Source organism: Pangasianodon hypophthalmus, chromosome 14 (assembly GCF_027358585.1).
Source record: "Pangasianodon hypophthalmus isolate fPanHyp1 chromosome 14, fPanHyp1.pri, whole genome shotgun sequence".
Lineage (NCBI taxonomy): Eukaryota > Metazoa > Chordata > Actinopteri > Siluriformes > Pangasiidae > Pangasianodon > Pangasianodon hypophthalmus.
Genome location: NC_069723.1, coordinates 9,397,779 through 9,415,840, shown reverse-complemented (window position 1 = coordinate 9,415,840; position 18,062 = coordinate 9,397,779). Strand labels below are relative to the sequence as shown.

The 18,062-nt window shown below is 38.3% G+C and overlaps 1 protein-coding gene across 3 annotated transcripts in view; it reads right to left on the bottom strand.

Annotated features, from left to right (window-relative positions):
- Positions 1 to 18,062, bottom strand: part of grik4 (glutamate receptor, ionotropic, kainate 4) — a 352,304-nt gene that overhangs the window by 72,144 nt on the left and 262,098 nt on the right. For all 3 annotated transcript variants that reach the window (XM_053239647.1, XM_026924740.3, XM_053239648.1), the window contains one exon: positions 16,744 to 16,797. In XM_053239647.1, coding sequence (XP_053095622.1) covers positions 16,744 to 16,797 — 54 coding nt within the window. The remainder of the gene's footprint in view (positions 1 to 16,743; positions 16,798 to 18,062) is intronic.

Sequence of the window (18,062 nt, the reverse complement as noted above, 5' to 3'; positions counted from 1 at the left end):
TGTGTTTGTGTTTTTATTTTAATCCTATTACCGATCTGTTTGTGAGGCAGCAGGAGAACAAAGCACATTCTGTGTACCAGAGAAATGGAAAATGTGGTTTATCTCTTGAGTTGATGGAAATGACTCATTTCTCTAACCATCTTGCGAGCCCAGGAAGCTCAACTGTCATTCGCTCACCCCCTGCAAAGCAGACTGTTTATATAAACCCATTCATAGGTGCTTTCTTTCAGTATTTTGGGGTTAGCAGGGAGGTGAAGGTGTGTGCGTGTGCGTGTGTGTGTGTGTGTGTGTGAGTCTGTCTGTCTGTGTTTTAGTTTTACTATGCTGTGATCTTGCCTTTGATCACCAATTTCTTTCTAATGGTGGTGGTTTTAATGTCCTTTGGCTTCTCTGAGCACCGTAAGTCAATAGCTCAAGGTCCGCAAACTTAAGACAAACTTAATTGCTGTTTGAAAACTCATCTTATGCTTCCAACCTAATATTCTCTTACTACACTAACTAATTTACGGCAAAATTTAGAACATCAGTCTTTTATAATATAACTATACTCAGTACTAAGGTATTATATAATGAATTGCTATGGGTGTATCATATAATAGACATATAGTGTGACATTCTATGCTCGTTGTCCTGGGCCATGGACAGCACACATGTGTTTTCTCATTTTTATCTTAGAAAATCCAATCAGCTGACAAACAAACTAAATTGCATTCAAATACTTATCAGGAATTGGTAGCAGAGGCAGATGCAAGTGCAGATTAGTGTTTATTAAAGTGAAGCACACGATAACAGAGATGACGAACATGAAAGGAAACAAACAAGAACTAGATAGGGGTGGCGATATCATGAACACAACAAGGCCTAAAAATGACAAAGAGATGCAGACGATGAGATGCACAGAACCCAGAACCTAAATAGTGACACTAATTAGGTGAAACAGGAAACAGGTGACGGTGATCAGTGAAGCATGTGACTTGGTCATGTGATGTGCTGGGGCTGATGGGTAGTGTACCATGCTAACATGACAATACTATTCTATAAAGTACCATAAAGAAATAGTACTATGTACTACAATATCTATGGATGTTGGAAGCTTCCGTGAGGAACTTGGAAGAATTTGAATATGAATTTTGTATATGTGAATTAGATCCACATCACATTTAATAAGCTGCTTTTTTCCCCCTGTGGTGAAATTAAGAAATGTACATTTTGCTAATGTTTTTTCTTAACTTGCTAGGAGTAAGATTTTCCATCAAAAACATATAATTTAGAATTACAGTTTACAGTTTTGAGATTTAAAAACGTTGAGAACCCTAAATACTAATACTAAAAATTCTAGATTCAAAAATATAGATTTGATGTAAATTAGGCCAAAGGTGAACCATTCTGGATTCCTAGAGATAAGTAGACCCTGTCAGCTTCCAAGCTCCATAGATATCAGTTTATTTTTATCATAATGTGACATGGATACATGCATAATTCAGTATGGGCGGTGACAGAAAACAGCAGAAGCGCAGAATGATTAGACGCTGCACATCTCTGACATTTTAATCCTATTTCTTTCGTTCCCCATGAAGGGCTTTGTGAATGTGGATTTGAGACCATTTGCTAAGGCATCAGTCATTAGTGATGCTCACATAGTTTCCCAAATTCTTTTGATAAAAGATACTTTGATCACTTCAATCTGGGTAGAACTTTGCAGACACCAAAGACCTCTGAAACTATTCATGAGACAGAAAAGTCTTTAAGTTCAAACTGGGGGTGAAATATCTGCAATACGGAAACCTATATGATACTCTTCATGTATAAATGGTCACACATTGCATTAACATGACCACTTACAGTAAACTTTAGCCTGTGCATTACTAAAAAGAGTTTCCTACATGCATATTGAAGCTAAAATCACACATTTGAGAAATATTCATAAAAGCCTAAACTACCCATGCCTTTTCAAGTAAAAAAGATAATTCACTCAGAGGGGAGAGCTGAGTAAATTGATAATATTAATAAAAAAAAGGAATAAAACGTCAAAAAGGTTCTATTATATAAGTGGTCCTGCATGGGGCTAGACACATGAATAGAATAACGCTTTTTTTGAAAGGCTATGCCAGTGAGGGGTGAACAGAGAAAGGCTTCTGTCTTTGAAAAGAGAATGAATGAGAAGACTCACTGCTGGCACAGGAGGAGCAAAGGTCAGCAAACAAAAGTTGGCCATCCCTCCACAAGAGTATCATTTGTGCAAGGAAGATAAGTGGGGCATAGAGCGAGGGAAAAAAATAGCTTTCAGAGCTGAGCCATAATACTTAATAAATTATAATTGTTACTGTAGCAGATGCACAGCACATATGAATATCAAAACTGTAATTGTCCTCTTCTCAATAATGTTGCAGTTACAGGAAATACAGTCCAAACCTGCCTGTTCTTATCAGTATAAAAGGCATTGTGGGAAGTAATCAGATATAACACAGTTGTCACCAGGGTTTAATCAAGGTCTCAGAGAAGGGAGCCTGCAATCAAGCTAACGGAGAGTAATCAATATGCAACCAGACTTCAGAAGGAGAACATCCATGGTTAGGTCAGATAGCACAACCACAGCACATTTTAACTGCCTGCACAAAATACTATAATTCTGTACTGTTATTTCCAAACTATGCTTTCCTTGCTTTTTATGCAGACACTATGTATATATATATATATATATATATATATATATATATATATATATATTACACACACATTAATGAACTGAATGTGACTTAAAAGCCTGTAGTAGGTGATTGTTAATTATGGTTTATAATTATAATTTTTTATTAACAGTCACCTAAGGCTTTTAAGTCCCAGTTGGTTCATGTGTAGTGTATTACTGTGCATCTTTCATTACACACTTTATTGATTGCTGCACTGCAAGAGTTGAACTCACACCCTGAAAGTGTCCTGCATGTCAATGATTCCTCACTTACACAGCAATAATACAGTCAGTAGCATTGTCGGAAAAAGAACAAGCTGCAGCTAGCAGTGTGGCATAAACATATGGATCGTTCGTTTAAAGTCTTTTTTTTAATCATGCTACTAAATGCTGTTTTCAATGGGAATTAGTTTTTCAGTTTTGTTAAGACATCTTGTGAGACGCAGAAGTGTGGGCGAATGTTCCCACAACAGTAGGAATATCTGACAGTTTTCACATTGTGAGGACATTTGACTAGTCCCCATAAAGAAAGTTGCCTTAAAAACAACAACAACAACAAAAAACTGAGTGTATCTACATGATATTGGTCTGGAGAAAGGTTTAGTCCTATAAGCCAGTGGTTCTGAAAGTGGTGTCAGGGGACCCCCGGGAGTCCTTGAAGCATAGCCAAGGGGTCTGTGTTACAGTGATGCAAATTACAAAATTATGTTATTATTTAGTTCTTATAGTTATTAGCCATTTGAATAGTCATTTGAATTGTATTTATTCCAAACCTCAATAACTCAAAAACAAGCAGGTCTATAAATAATGCAGAAATAATTGGAACTAATGTGTTCTTTAGTTCCAATAAATAGAATAAATATTATTATTATTATTATTATAAGCCTAATAGCTGAATAGCAGGATTACTTTCATAAAAACCTGTACTGAGGTGGTTTTATTTATTTTAGAGTTAAAGGGGTCCTTGGCTGCAAAAAAAAAAAAAAAAATTATAACCTCTGCCAGAGATTATGATTCTCCTTCTATAGGAATCTTCTTCTCCAGGACAAGTAGTCCTTCACAGGGAATGTGTATGTGTACGTGTATGTAAAAGTGTAGCGAGGTCCAAATGTCCCCATAACGACAAGAATGTGTGTGTGTGTGTGTGTGTGTGGTGGTTCAGATGAACATTTAGAACTTTGCAAGGGTTAGTTAAAAGCTCCCAAAATAACTGATGAATAATACCTCTGGCAACTGCGTATGTGCGTATGTGTGGGATTGCAAGTTAATCATCAGTTGAGTCGGCACTGGTGACCTTGACAGCGAGCAGTAAGACAAACCTGCCGCTTTTTATGTGCGTGTGTGTGTGTGTGTATGTGCTGGAGGGCAAATGGCAGTACTCTGAGCTATAAGGAGATGCTGGAGTGAGTCAGGTATGTATGGTGTGAAAATGAAATATGAGCACAAAGCAAATGAATTAGCAGAGTGAAGAGAGGGATGGACGGTGATGGCTATAATAAGTCATGTGTCATCAGCATCAATCTCACGCTCACCTAAACCTCAAATGACATTACAGCTTCTCAGTGCGTCACGCCACGCAGGCATGCGCTGTAGCCTGGTAGTTCAGATTTCAAGGAGATCAAATCATTATGATGCAACTCCTAAAATAGTAGAGGTAGCTGGAGTTTGTGTGTGTCTGTGTGTGTGTGTGTGTGTGTGTGTGTGTGTGTTTCACCTTGTTGCTGTAATCAGTGATTACAGTAATTAGAAGCTGTTCTTCTATACAAATCTCTTAGCAAATGGCAACTCTGTAAATAAAGAACTGTAGACTATTGCTCTTACCCAGACAAGGAAACCTCTCAGGATCTATTACCTTTCTTCCACTTCCTAAATATTACTGACTGTGACTGTCCCATACAGAATGTGCCCACTTCACCTGAAGCCATTAAACTACTCAACCTTCAAGCTGATTAATGGGTTTGATCCACAATCAGGCTGAGTCTGTGCTGGTCTCTCCTGGTCTACAGAGCTGACAGATGGCATGGAAAATTGAGAAATGTTCAAGGAACACAGACTCTAGTTCCTCAACTGAGTTTCAGCACAGTCTGATTGAATCTATCAAACATGACTTTAGACTTAATCTAATAGACTATTCTGGCCACTGATTCAAATCTGATCAGACCACATCAACAATGAATGACATCTGAAAGCCCTATAAAGAGCTAGCATAGCTACAATCCTTCTCAACTCCCAGTTCAAAGCTATGGGTAATGTGTGCCAAAAGGTATTCTGCATATCTTCATTGTCTGTGTAATTTGTACAGTGCTTACTAATCTGATCTCCACTCCACACATTGTGTTTTGCTATTTTCTATTTGTGTTAGCATCCACAGTTTTGCAAACATGATTAGCAACAAAATGTACCACCTGTTGCCATTTGATAATAATGGCAAAATGTGTTTTTGTTTGTGTGTGTGTTGAGTAACGTGTGATATTTAGTCTGTGGTTTGTTGCCAAATTTTGCAGTCACCATAAAAATATACAGATATCAGTTGCAAAGTGTGGAATAGCCATTTTTAATATAATTTGTTAGGACTATTAAAGTTATGTAGTATCCAAGACTTACTCTGGAGTGACACGGGCAATGTTTTTTTCACTTTTTACCCCCTAACCTCGCTGGTCACCAACACGTGTTCTTATCATTATTCTTCCCCTGGTTGCTGTGGTTTCGCTGGTAGTACCTTGTAGGACTATTGCAATATCCACACAAACAACTATGTTGCATGCAAGTTGGCTGCACAACATATACACAACCAACCATCTAACCACAAATTAGATGTCTTATGACTAAAATAAAAATTCTGGAGGGAAATACTGTGCAGTGCATCACTGTCTACTAGTGTCAGAATGAGCCTAAAACTCATTTAGTGTTCTCGATTGGGTATTTAGTGTTCTCGAGTGGCACAACAAGAAAAGTACTCACCATATCATCAAGCAGTCAGTGGCTGGTAGCTAAGGGAGCAAAATTGGCCATGCTCTCTAGGTCAGAAAGGTGGCATACACTCTCTCCTCTGTCATTCACAGCGACACTAGCCAATCACAGGTCTCTGAGAGATCTTGTATGCAGAAGAGGGTAGATAGCACCTTCCTGTAAGTGTGTTACGCTGCCCTGTGATGCAGCATGAGCAGCAGTTCAATAAGCTGCAGTTGGCTGGCTTCACGTGTCTCAGAGGAAGCATGTGTTAGCCTTAACACCCCACTGCTGGTAGCTGTCATGTGATTGGGGTAGCTGGATGATGGGTGGGAATTGGCAGATGACCAGATTGGGGAGAAACTAGAGGGAAAAAATTTAAGAGTTCTTCTCTTCACAATTCTTGCCATCTATTTTAGGGATGTAAATATGTGCCAAAATAGAATGGCGATTCTACATCAGCAACATCAGTGCTGTTCTGTTTTTGGTAAATCAAACTCTTTAATCCCATAGCACAGCAAGTATCACCAACTGGCTCATGTGCCGTGAGTACGAATAAATATTTGGAACCAAAAATTCTAGATAATGTTTTCCAGTCAGAGAAAAAAAGAAAGGTGCCACCGTCCCTTACTGACACTGGAGGAAAATTAACCTTTGATCAGGTTTGTCACGTTGCCTACCCCATCCTTACTTTGCATCATTAGTGGCTACCTACTGTCACTGGAAATCATCAGATGTGACTGAAAAAAAAAATGTCTTCAGGTTGCTGGTGTGAAGAACTAGATAGACCAAGTTGAATGTCATGTTATCTTAATAAGTTGGCTGTATACCACCAACAGAGGGTTTAAAACTCAGGGGAATTACCCACTACTCAGTAAATTGATAAGACTGCTTAGAAGAGTGATGAAGTGTCTTTACCAGGGCTCAGGAAGGGGATAAAACATCAATTAGCTCACTGTCAGCAGAATCAATTCTGTAACATTACCATGTTATACATAGCATATAAAATGATACACTGAATCAAATCGTGCGTTGGTGATCCAAAAACATTTGTAGCTAAGATGTAAAAAATAAGCTGGTGCGCTCTACAGAATGAAAAATAACCTTATTAACCAGCATGAGAGATTTCAGATGAATGTTTCTGTTCTGGAACATTTAAGAATCATTATGTTTTCCGATTACATTTTGTTCCTGGCTAAATACAATTCATTTCTGACTTTCATTTTCGTTCCTCAAACCCTGGTCTTCAGGATCATACCATTAACCTTGTTGCTACTTAAAAAGAAACACTCTGGGGTTAACTATGACAAATTCACTATTAGAAGGTGGATTGAATGTCTCTTGATTATCAGCGACCTTCTCATGCCAGGAATTAATACCCAGGAATTAATATTGCCCACACATGCTCTATCTCATAAGGTCCTATTAGACTCATTTGTTAATGAATGATTTGCTGGGCAGCGACACACACATCTCTGGAGGGCAATAATGATTGCCAATTGATGCCAATTATTACTCATCAGCCTTATGTAGTTCCTTGTCAATAGCCTGTTGAGAAGAAGATCCTCACAAACACACACACACACCCATTTGGCCAGTTGTGTGCAAACAAACAGACTTGGTCATTCCTTGTATGTGGCACCTTTTGGACCTCAAGGAATTATATGATGCAAGCACTTGACCTGAATATACTGTATGTACATGTATATTTTGCTGTATTCCTCAAAATAAATTACTGATGTGAGAACGTTTATGTTTATGTGTACAGTATATGTGAAATATGAAAGAAGATTAGCTATAGTTAGAGCAAATTTAGTCATTGTAATAGAATAATGGTTGACACTGAACATACAGTATATCTCATATATTTATAAATTGTAAAATGTAATTGCCTGAAGCTGGTTTTACACTGTGCAATTGCAGCAGTCTTTTATGATTATTACTTGTCACATTGTACAAGATGATCCCGATAAAAACTTGGCAGAATTCTGTAACAGACTGTATGATAACATGTTCTTGATGTCAGATCATATGATGAAGATAAATAATACATTGTCATTACTTCATGCACAGTGATGCAGCACAGATTTGCACTTTCTTCAACTGGAAAACTTTATGAAAGTTTCATATTGTCAAAACAGTACATAAACTCTATGAACAGAGCATTTGCATGCTAATTAGATAGCTACACAACTGTAAGCTACAACTCATGCTCTATTTCTTTCCATATCGTGTCCCTTTCTGCCCTGTCATGATGTAACTGTGATCGGACATTACAGATACATTCTGTCTGCTGCAACAATTCAACAAACTGCACTTCTTTTAAATTCCATATGTTTTCTTAATGTTTCTACATTGTCACTACTGTATTTGTAGCTGTCCCGTGAGTTTTGCGTAATCATATACCGTCCTGCTATTGGTGGCTTTTAGATGAGTGTTGTCACAGCACTCACACTCTGAGATTTTAATAAAAATGTTCTGACACTGCCAGAACAGCTGTCTTTTGTTGCAGCGGCAGTAAATTGGCCACCAGTGAGCTGGTCATATTATGTGTTCTGAGAGCACTGATCTCAAATCCTGACCAATGATTATCTTTTACGATGTGTAAAAGACTCTCTCTCTCTCTCTCTCTCCCTCCCTCTGTTGAGCTACACATGCTACTCCTGAGTTACCAGTGAAACTGACCCCTTCTGGATCTCTGGATCTGCCTGATCCATCCTGATGCCCTACTTCTGGTTGGAGTTCTCATCACTTGGAAACCCCTTGCTATTGCTGAGGATGGCCCCATATGGACAGCCTAAAGTTACATGAGATTACCTTGGATGGTTCCACTTAGAAACCATGAAGATGGCTTTGGACTGCAAGTGATATGAACCTGCTAGAAAATGCCAATTTTGCCTAAAATGATGGAACATGTATGAGTAGAACATTTAGACTGTCATGATTAAACATCCAAATAATTCAGAATGAAGAGGAACACTAAAAATGATGATCGTTATTATAATAAGTAGTTCTATATCAATTATTATTAGTATTATTATTACTACTACTACTCGTCTTATTACATACAATATTATATACATTAAATTTTTATTATATAAAATTATATCATTAATATAATTTGATCATATATTTATATATGCTTTGCAGTTAAAATGAGGTGGGACAGAAAAGACACAACCCAACATATATAAACACATTTTACTGCTATGTCTACAAGCAGAAAATGTGCATGATTTAGAAAATAAACAGAATTATAGACCGTGTTTACACTTAGTCGTTTCATGCATCTTAAGCATCATAATTATATCAAGATGGAAAACAAACGTGTCAATACACAGAACATGAATTTAAAGTAGATTTCGATATGTTCACTGAAAACATTAGAGGAGGTGGTTTGAGAATATCAGATCATCTCATTCATAAAACTAAAAACAAGGCACTGAAAATTTTTCAAAATCTAATTAGCAGATTTGCATATTAATGTGTAATATAGCTGTAACTGGCTAACCAGAAATACACTTGAATAAAATTTTATCAGGATACAAGAGGCATGAAATGGTGTAAACAGAGTCATAGGTTAGGAGGAGCTAGATTTATCCTGTTCACCAGGTAGAAAAATGGGATAATGTCAAGGGTTAGGGTCACAAAACGAAAGAAAGATATAGTGAGAGGGATTAGCAGCTGGTTCACTGCTGATAGAGTGTTACTGAATTACGTATCTTCACTCCTCTTCCTCTGTGATAGACTGGGTAAAGAAAAGCAGTGTAGCTGAGCTGAGGAGAACTTAGGACTACTCTGTTTTGTTCTGTTCTGTTCTGTGTAGTGCTGCTGGCCAATGCACTAACCTCTGACCTAAGTGCTACTGTGAGAAAACACACACAAACACAAACACACACACTGCTCACACTGTTCACACACGTGTAGCAGCAGCACATTTATTCAGAGGGGGCTAAAGAACATTGTTGGAGGGGGGTTAAATACCATTTAGAGGGAGCTAAAGCCTGCTAAAACTGGCCTAACAATGCCACCGCGTATAATCTCTATGCATATGAGCCTACAGAAAAATAAATTTGTGTAAGTGTAAACGCCCTCTGAGGAATTTTAGCATAATTTAGAAAAAAAAGTGTGACTTCTATTGTACTACCTTTCTTTTATTACATCCTTTTTTATTAGCCCTGAAAATATCTGCAGTGTTTCAGTAAAGGGTAGGCAGACATAAGAGGCTTTCACAACATTTTTTCTATGTGATAAAAGGAGAAGCTACTTTATGGTTTCTAAACAGCCTGTTGTAAAGAAGCAGCTGAAGCCGTAAACAAAGAGGCAAAAATACTGGCTGATGTACAGAGGTAGATCAGGGGATGAGAGGGAATGAAGGTATATGGCAGGTCTTGAGAGACAGGTATATGTAGAGATGAGAGTGGCAATGTATTAGCCAAAAAATAAATGAGAGAGAAGGGGGATGTGTGTGAATGTGCGACAGTAGGAGAGAATGCAAAAAGACAGGGAAAGAGAGGGTAAAAAGGAAAGATAAGGACTACTAAACAGAACACTGAAAGAGAGAGGAAGAAAGAAAAAATTGAGAATGAGAAAGGACATGCAGAGAGAGGAATAGTCAGTGTGTGTTGACATTGATGAATGAGCTGCAAGAACCTTTACTTCAGTAATTTACAAATGTAGCAGACTGCCACGAAATGTCAAGTTGTGTGCATAATCTTGAAAAGAGATATTTGTTTTGCTGTTTACTGAACTGTTTGTTTTGTGTTTGTTTCCAATGAGATGATGCAGAGATACAAAAGCCATGCCATGTAGTGGCTTATATGGAGGCTACGTTTAGAAAACAATGACAATATACTGTATATGATAATATTGGATAACATTGTATGTGCAGTATCTTTTACAGAGGTTATGAAAGGCTTAGTGTATGTTAAAACGTACAAAGTGACATTGATTGTTTGTCTTTACATGTCTTTACATTACAAGAAGAATGAGAGAACATACTATAATTATCATTATGGATAAAAATAATATACTGCTTATGAATATGTTATAAAGGCCCTTTGTATTCCATTATCTCAGAATATTGTTTTTAGAGCTTTAGAGTATATACAATATGTGTGTTGCCACTGGACTCTATTTATCTGTTTGTTGAGACCAAATGACTTGATGTTAACAGGAATATATGAATTTTGACTTGGTGGGGACATTTAGCTGGCCCCCATGATGAAAAGTGTTTATTTGAAGAGCTATTTGTGGGTAGCATTATTGAGCGACATTAATGCACAAATCATTTGGAAATCCCTCACAAATATCATTTTCATGCACATCCATATTTGTTTTGTATGTGTGTGTGTGTATGTGTGTATGTGTTTGAGACCAAGAACAACCAAATGTAATCAAGTAGTATAATAATTGAGTATCAGGCAGTGCCATATTTGACCATGTTTTGGATCTAGGACCCATTGCTAGTGGCTATAATCAGTGTGTCTTGTGATATTTAAGGCCCCTGAGTGGCTTAGAATTTAAAGACTTCCACTCTGGTCTTCATTAGTGGGTAAAATGGAATGAGACTGAAGCTCTAATTCTTGTACTGAATTTAATGCTGTAGTGAATTTCAAAGGAAAGCATTGCAGTGACCTTAAATATAGCTGGATATACACTTAGAATTCTAATTTCCAAGTTGGTGCAGGGTATTGCATGTGTGTGAGCAGTGTGAGCTGTATGTGTGACAGGTATCGCATGTGTGCGTGAGCAGTGAGAGCTCTGTGTTTGTGTGTGTGTGTGTGTGTGTGTGTGTGTGCATAGCCCTAAGTAGCCCTAAGTTCCCCACATCTTACCCATTCTATCCACAGAGGAAGAGGAGTAGAGATACAAAAGCTGGCAACCGCACATGCTGTGACAGAATGTTGGCAAAATGCTGACTAAGATAAACATTACACCTTATTCAAAATACATCATATGTATTTTGAAATAGTTACAGTGTGATGGTACCTAGCTACGGCATGAATTTGTGGTTAATATAGCTAGCTATCAAGATTTATCTCTTGGTTAGCACCTTGTTAGATAGCTAACTTTCAGAATGTGAGGTAAAGAGGCTAGGCTATATAACACTAACTGTAGCTAGCTGAGAAACTGACTACCTCAGAATCCTGGTAGGCATCTAAGTGCCCCTTGTGTACTCCATGGTGTATTGGAGTTACATGGAACACATGGAAACACAGAACATACCCCTGAAGTGCAGGGACTGGCCACTGATATCAACAGTGCTCAATGGACAGCAATTACATCAAATCAGCGAATACTAATGACAGGAATTACAAACTATAGTTCCACTACTAGCCCCAGGTCTTTTCAGGGTTCAAGTCTCATCAATATAATTTACTCCCAAGAAGTTTGTTCCCTATTTGACACAGGTATGATAGAAAAGAGCCCATAGTTTAAACCAAAAGTCTTCATTCGGGTTATTTTGTTTCAAATGGCTTTTGTCCAGACCACAACTTGATCCAGAATACATCCAGCCTCCTCACCTAAACCACATCACATACTTCATCAGCATGACGCTAGATTCATTTAGAACACTAGCAACTTCATGCCTCCAACATGTGATGGATTTTATTAGGCTTGCCAATCAGATTAAGCCATGTGCCTTATCAGTGTCTGTTGTGAATGCGAGCAAGGACTAATGATGGCAGATGCATAGGTCAGCTCCCTATGACTGAAACATGTCTTTGTCTCAGTGAAAGAAGCCCAAGTATTGGCTCACTGGTGATGCAGTACATTCCTAACAGAAGGTGTCTGATGGGAGCAGTGCTCCTTTGGAGAGAAATAATCATGACAGATGTATCCCTTGCAGGCTGAGGAGCAGTATGGTGCCACATGGGTAGTCTGGTATAAGGTCAAAACACATCAACCAACTGAAATTGAGTGCAGTCCATCTGGCCCCGAATTCTTCTTGCTGGGTCTCAGACTACATGCTGGTCTGCTCAGATACTGCTGCAAGGGACAGTTGTATAAACCATTAGGGTGGCGAAAAGCAGCTTTCTTTGCCTTGCACAGAATCTTCTCAAGTGGGCACAACCATGACTGGCCTCACAGAGAACCACTGAACCTTGGATGGCATCTCTCTAGTGATCCATACAGTTATTAATGCCTTGCCAAAGGGATCAAGGCATATTCAACCACCATGGCACCCTAAGATGGTGTGGGACCTTCACGCATTGGTGGACAGATAACTCTGGGCGGACCTTGTTGCTGAATTCGGGATTTCAGTTTAAGGTCATATTACCCAACTTTGTAAATCAGCCCACTGGACCTTGCAGTCCTCAATGAGGATAAGCATGCAGATCAGTCCTTACTGTGGCAGCTCTGTACCCTACAGTGTCATTTGGACCATCCAATCCTCAGCCCAACAGTTCATTTTTAAGAGATGAAGGGCTCCCAAGTCTAAGCAGAGGCTGGCCCGCTCCGTGGTGAACACATCACCTTGGCCTTTATTCGGGCAGGACACCCAGACTCTACTGTGAGGAGCCTCTCCTCCTCATGAGGCTTATTTAGAGGTGTGCTGCTCCAGGAAGTCTGCCCTGTCGCTACCTGGACAACAACATGCACCTTCTCCAGATTATACACTGTTAACATTGCCCCTCTCATTGGTATGAGTGAGGCTACCATTTCTGAGCACTTTTTAGTGCTAAGATGAGTACATTTCTTCATGGCATTGATGGTGTACTTGAACCAGGTGGTACACACCATCCCTGATGGTCAAGAGGGGTGAAAGAGAACACTAGTTACATCCACTCAACTTTATTAGGGACACCTGTACATCTGAACATTCATGCAGTTATCTAATCAGCCAATCATGGCTGGTTTGAGTATTTCATAAACTGCTTTCATAAATAGTCTCTAGAGTTTACATAGAATGGTGCAAAAAACAAAAAACAACCAAAAAAAAAACCACTGAGTGAGTGATAGTTCTGTGGATGGAAATGCCTTGTTGATAAGAAAAGTCAGAGGAAAATGGCCAGATTGGTTTGAGCTGCCAGGAAAGATACAGTAACTCATATAATCACTCTTTATAACCGTAATGAGCAGAAAAGCATCTCAGCATGCACAAAACATATTGGGAGAAGGTTCTTGGGAATAACTGCTATATGATGGTAGTATTTATTGCAAATACTGCATGCATGCACATGCTCACCAGAAGTTATCCAGGCATTACAAAATGCCCCAGTGGTTATGTGGTGTTCATGAAACCATTCTGCTGCATGTTACTCTTCTTCAACTTGCAAAATTGTATCATTCATAGTGTGATTCACTGATTCATGGCTAGTATTTGCAGCAACCGTACATTTTAGCACCTGCTCCCCTGGTTTGTTCTTTCTACAAGCGCCTTAGAAAAGGTTCTACGTTGGAAAGCTCACTACTATGATTGATATCCTGATAAGTCACCTTAGATATTATGATCTACCAAATGAATACATGTAGTTCTGCAACACAGTTTTTAGCAATAAGACTAAGTATATTTATGTCAAATATATTTACATTGACATTTGTTTACTTGTCAGATCTTACCCAAAGTGACTTGCGAACTGTTTGAGGTGGAATGGCGGAACAAGTGCTACAGAACTAAGTGTTCCCAAATTGATCAGAAAATCCAAGACAGCTGTAGAAAAAGGTATAAGGTATAAGGCTGCTACAAACATTAGTGTGAGCTAAAAATTGAACTAAAATGCTGTTACAATGCCTAATAATACACACCAAAAACTATAATAGATTACTATGAGTAACTGGGCATTATACACTCAGGGGCAGAGAATTGTGTACTCTATATATTAAGGGGTCCCTAGCAGTCTGAAAAACAAGGGTTTCTTATATAAATGCTGTAAAAAAAAAAAAAAGTCCCTTAGTACCAGTCAAACAAGTAATGAAAACACTATTTCACATGGCAAAGCATTATTGCTTATACAAATCTCACAGCAATGATCTCTTTATGGCTCACCAACAGGGGAATCAGTCATGCCTAAATGCAGTATTCTATAGGCAGTAATGAATGGTTCAGTTCCTTTCCTTTAAAGAGGCTTAAATGTGAAATAAATTTATTCCTGTGCTGTTACATATAAGGAATTAGTAACATAGTAATATTTCTTCAGTTTAGAGAATAGTTCAAAAACCTCATTTATGTGTGTAGTGCTTATTTTGAACAATTATTTTTGCCCAATCTTTTGATGGGAGTCAATAATTCTGCAGTTGACTGTATTCAATATTACTGGCATGTGTTCTCGTTGTGTTCTGTAGTGCATGGAAAATTGTTATTGATCACACAAGGATGTTTTGCCTATCAAAAACAAATGGAGACACACAGACGAGAGGGCTTTCTCTTATGAGGTTTCCCAGAAAATTCCACTTAACCAGACCAACCCTGACAATCGCCAAATCAAACCAGCATATCCTGCTTATGTAGTTTCAGTCTTTTTCTGTATTACTGAGCATCAAACAAATGTTTGTCTGTTATTTTGGCATGCGCAGGTTTCTAGCCTTTCACTAGACTCAGCTAAAGATCTTGACATTACAACTTAAATACATGACTATAACTATAATGAATCTTGATAGAATTTGGTGCTTTGGCCTGAAGCAACTCTCACCTTCACTCTCATCTGTTGCCCTTGATCCCAGATGGGGCAAAATTAATATGGAAGGCATACAGGAAATAATGAATTAGGACTAATAAATAAAGAAAGGGAAGACAGAAGAAACCATCATAAACAGGATTCATTCAGTATAGAATTACTTGGAAGCTATAAATAAGAGAAAATGTTTGGTGATTGTGCCAAATTTATATCCTGACACTAAACCTACAGTACATTCCTGTCCAATTCTCTAATACCAACTGATCTAATAAACTGATTTTAATAATTTCTTTGCCAGATAAAAAAAAATGCTGTTATTTTATTTCTCAAATGCCTGTCAACCCTTTAGCCTTTCCTGAATCCAGCTGGCATATCCATCTTGACTTTATTTGTTTTCAGCACTTACATAACATTCAATTTCTTTCCTGTTGATTGAGGATCTAATGGCGCAAAAGAGAACATTTAATACTAGCATTTATTTTTCTCATTATAGCTGTAATACAAAGGCATGTAAACAACTATCACACAGGAAAGAAGGCTTTAATGCCAATACCCTTAAACACAGCAGTATGCATTTGACACCCATTGAAAAAAGGAAATGCCCATGGGCAGCAGACACACTCTGCTGCTCTAATGTAGAGTAATAATGTAGAGCTCACCATCCATTCATACACATGGGTCAAAAACCTAGGACAAATCTTTCAGCATGACGGCTGCAATGTGAAAGAATCGGATTAGTTATCATTGCTACTAATGGGGGTCTCATTATCACACACTGGAATAAAAAATACCTCTGTCTGCTTCATACAGGCCACTGTTCATGTTCTCACAGGCCATTTTTAAGAGGCGATAATGGCATAAAGAAGACAGATCTCTGGCAGGGGACGAATCACTTTGTAGTCTTTAGGATGACAGTCTAAAACAGGGAGGCCAGAGGGAATCCAGGGACAGAGGAAAAGTATTACTGGAAATGAAGCTTCTTCAAGTCAGACAGAAGTGAATCCCTGTTGAACTATGGTTCCTTGGCAATGCTGGATGGTTGCCATTTAAAAGTTCAGTCTGAGTTCATACAAAGGCAAGGCAAAATTTGTATATTTGGTTATGACTAGTAAACACCCCAGGAAATAAAAGGCAGTGTCAGCTGAATCAAAATGATTGTCTCTCTGAAAATCATTTTATCTATTAGCACCAACTTAACATTCTGTTTACTTTCCATAAACACAGAGAATTTCATATTTCAAGTTTCTTTCATAAGAGATTAAATGCATGGGCAGCCATTACAAAGCACAGAAAGGATTAATGCCAGTAATAATACAATTAAGCACCGCAGTTTGCGCTTGGCTTTCACTGAACAATAGCACGCATATAGGGAGGAACAGCAAGACTCCATTAATGAGGTATGTATACCATAAACCGCATCTTTGCCACAGCAGGACTGCACATCATTAATTCAGCAGAAGAGAGCAGCAGGTCAAAGATTCTTACCAGTGAGGTGAAGATGTAGGTGTAGTAGACAGAAAGCATCCCTAACTCTGAAGCCTATGAGAAAAAGAGACAGAAAAAGAGAACAAACTCATTTCATGACAACCACATTACACATTGCCTTATAATGAAAGGCTAATATCATTTAGCAAGAGTGGCATTATTGAGGCACTGTTATTATCTGAGCTTTAAGATCACCTATAGTGTTTTTCCCCTATTGAGCAAAAGAAAACACATAGTGTATTGCTTTTTAAGCCCTGCTTAGAGGCAGATGAAAGACAACAAAGAAGCATGGCACTCATGACCCACTAGACTATTCTATTCATTAATTCCCCATTGTTACCTGGGAAACAGCCACAAAGATTAAGCTTTTCAATTCAATGTGACAGTGTTAGAACATTTCAATAATTACTTGTTATGAGACTCTACAAAGGCAGAGTGGACACTCTTCGTGCATGCATATGTATTGAATGTCTCTGTGTTAGATTAGCCGGACTGAGTAAAAAATCCGTGAACTCTAAGTGGTGAATTCAGCACTAGACAACAATAGCAGATATATCCATGCAAAATGAAAAAAAAATAAATAAAAAATAGAGATAGTTTTCTTTATTCAAAAACAGGCAAATGAGAGCCCCCCCTGAGCAAAATACGTTAATGTAATCACCATGCATTCCACAGATATGACCCACTTTTCCTGAGAATCAACAGATAAAGCTTGATAAACCAGATAAAGTTTGTTCTCTTTGGACACAGATGCAATTAAAAAGGTAGAACCCACAGAGTCTACTCAACGAAGGTTCTACTAAACATAGCATGCATTTGTGTTCAGAAGAAGTGCTGCAGCTTCTGTATAATTCTAAATTTGAAGGAACTAAACTGGTTCCTAAAGACCCTTCCTTTTCATATGTTAAGGTCATCAGATGTAATCCATGCCATGCAATGACAGGACTTGCGTGGACTTGCATAACCATGACCAGCTAGAACACAAATGCTTTTAAAGGTTTGCTTTCCAAAGACATTTTTTTCAAAGAATGTTTTACCCTTCGGCTCATGCTTAGCACCACGGGCAATTTCTGACAAGCTAGATTTACTGAGAATGTTAGCCACCCTGCCACCCCAATATGTGGCAGACATTATGCTCTCTTTGCTTTACAATAGGATGCACTGGCCCAAAACTGACCTCGCCATCTACTGTACATTTTTTCTCCCTGTCACTGATTTTTTCCCTACATTGTGCAGAATTCTGCAACTAAGCCACAGAGTGCTGCTTGTGGCCTGTGAGATGGTCAGCAAGCTCTTGGTACCACCACTTTGCCTATCTG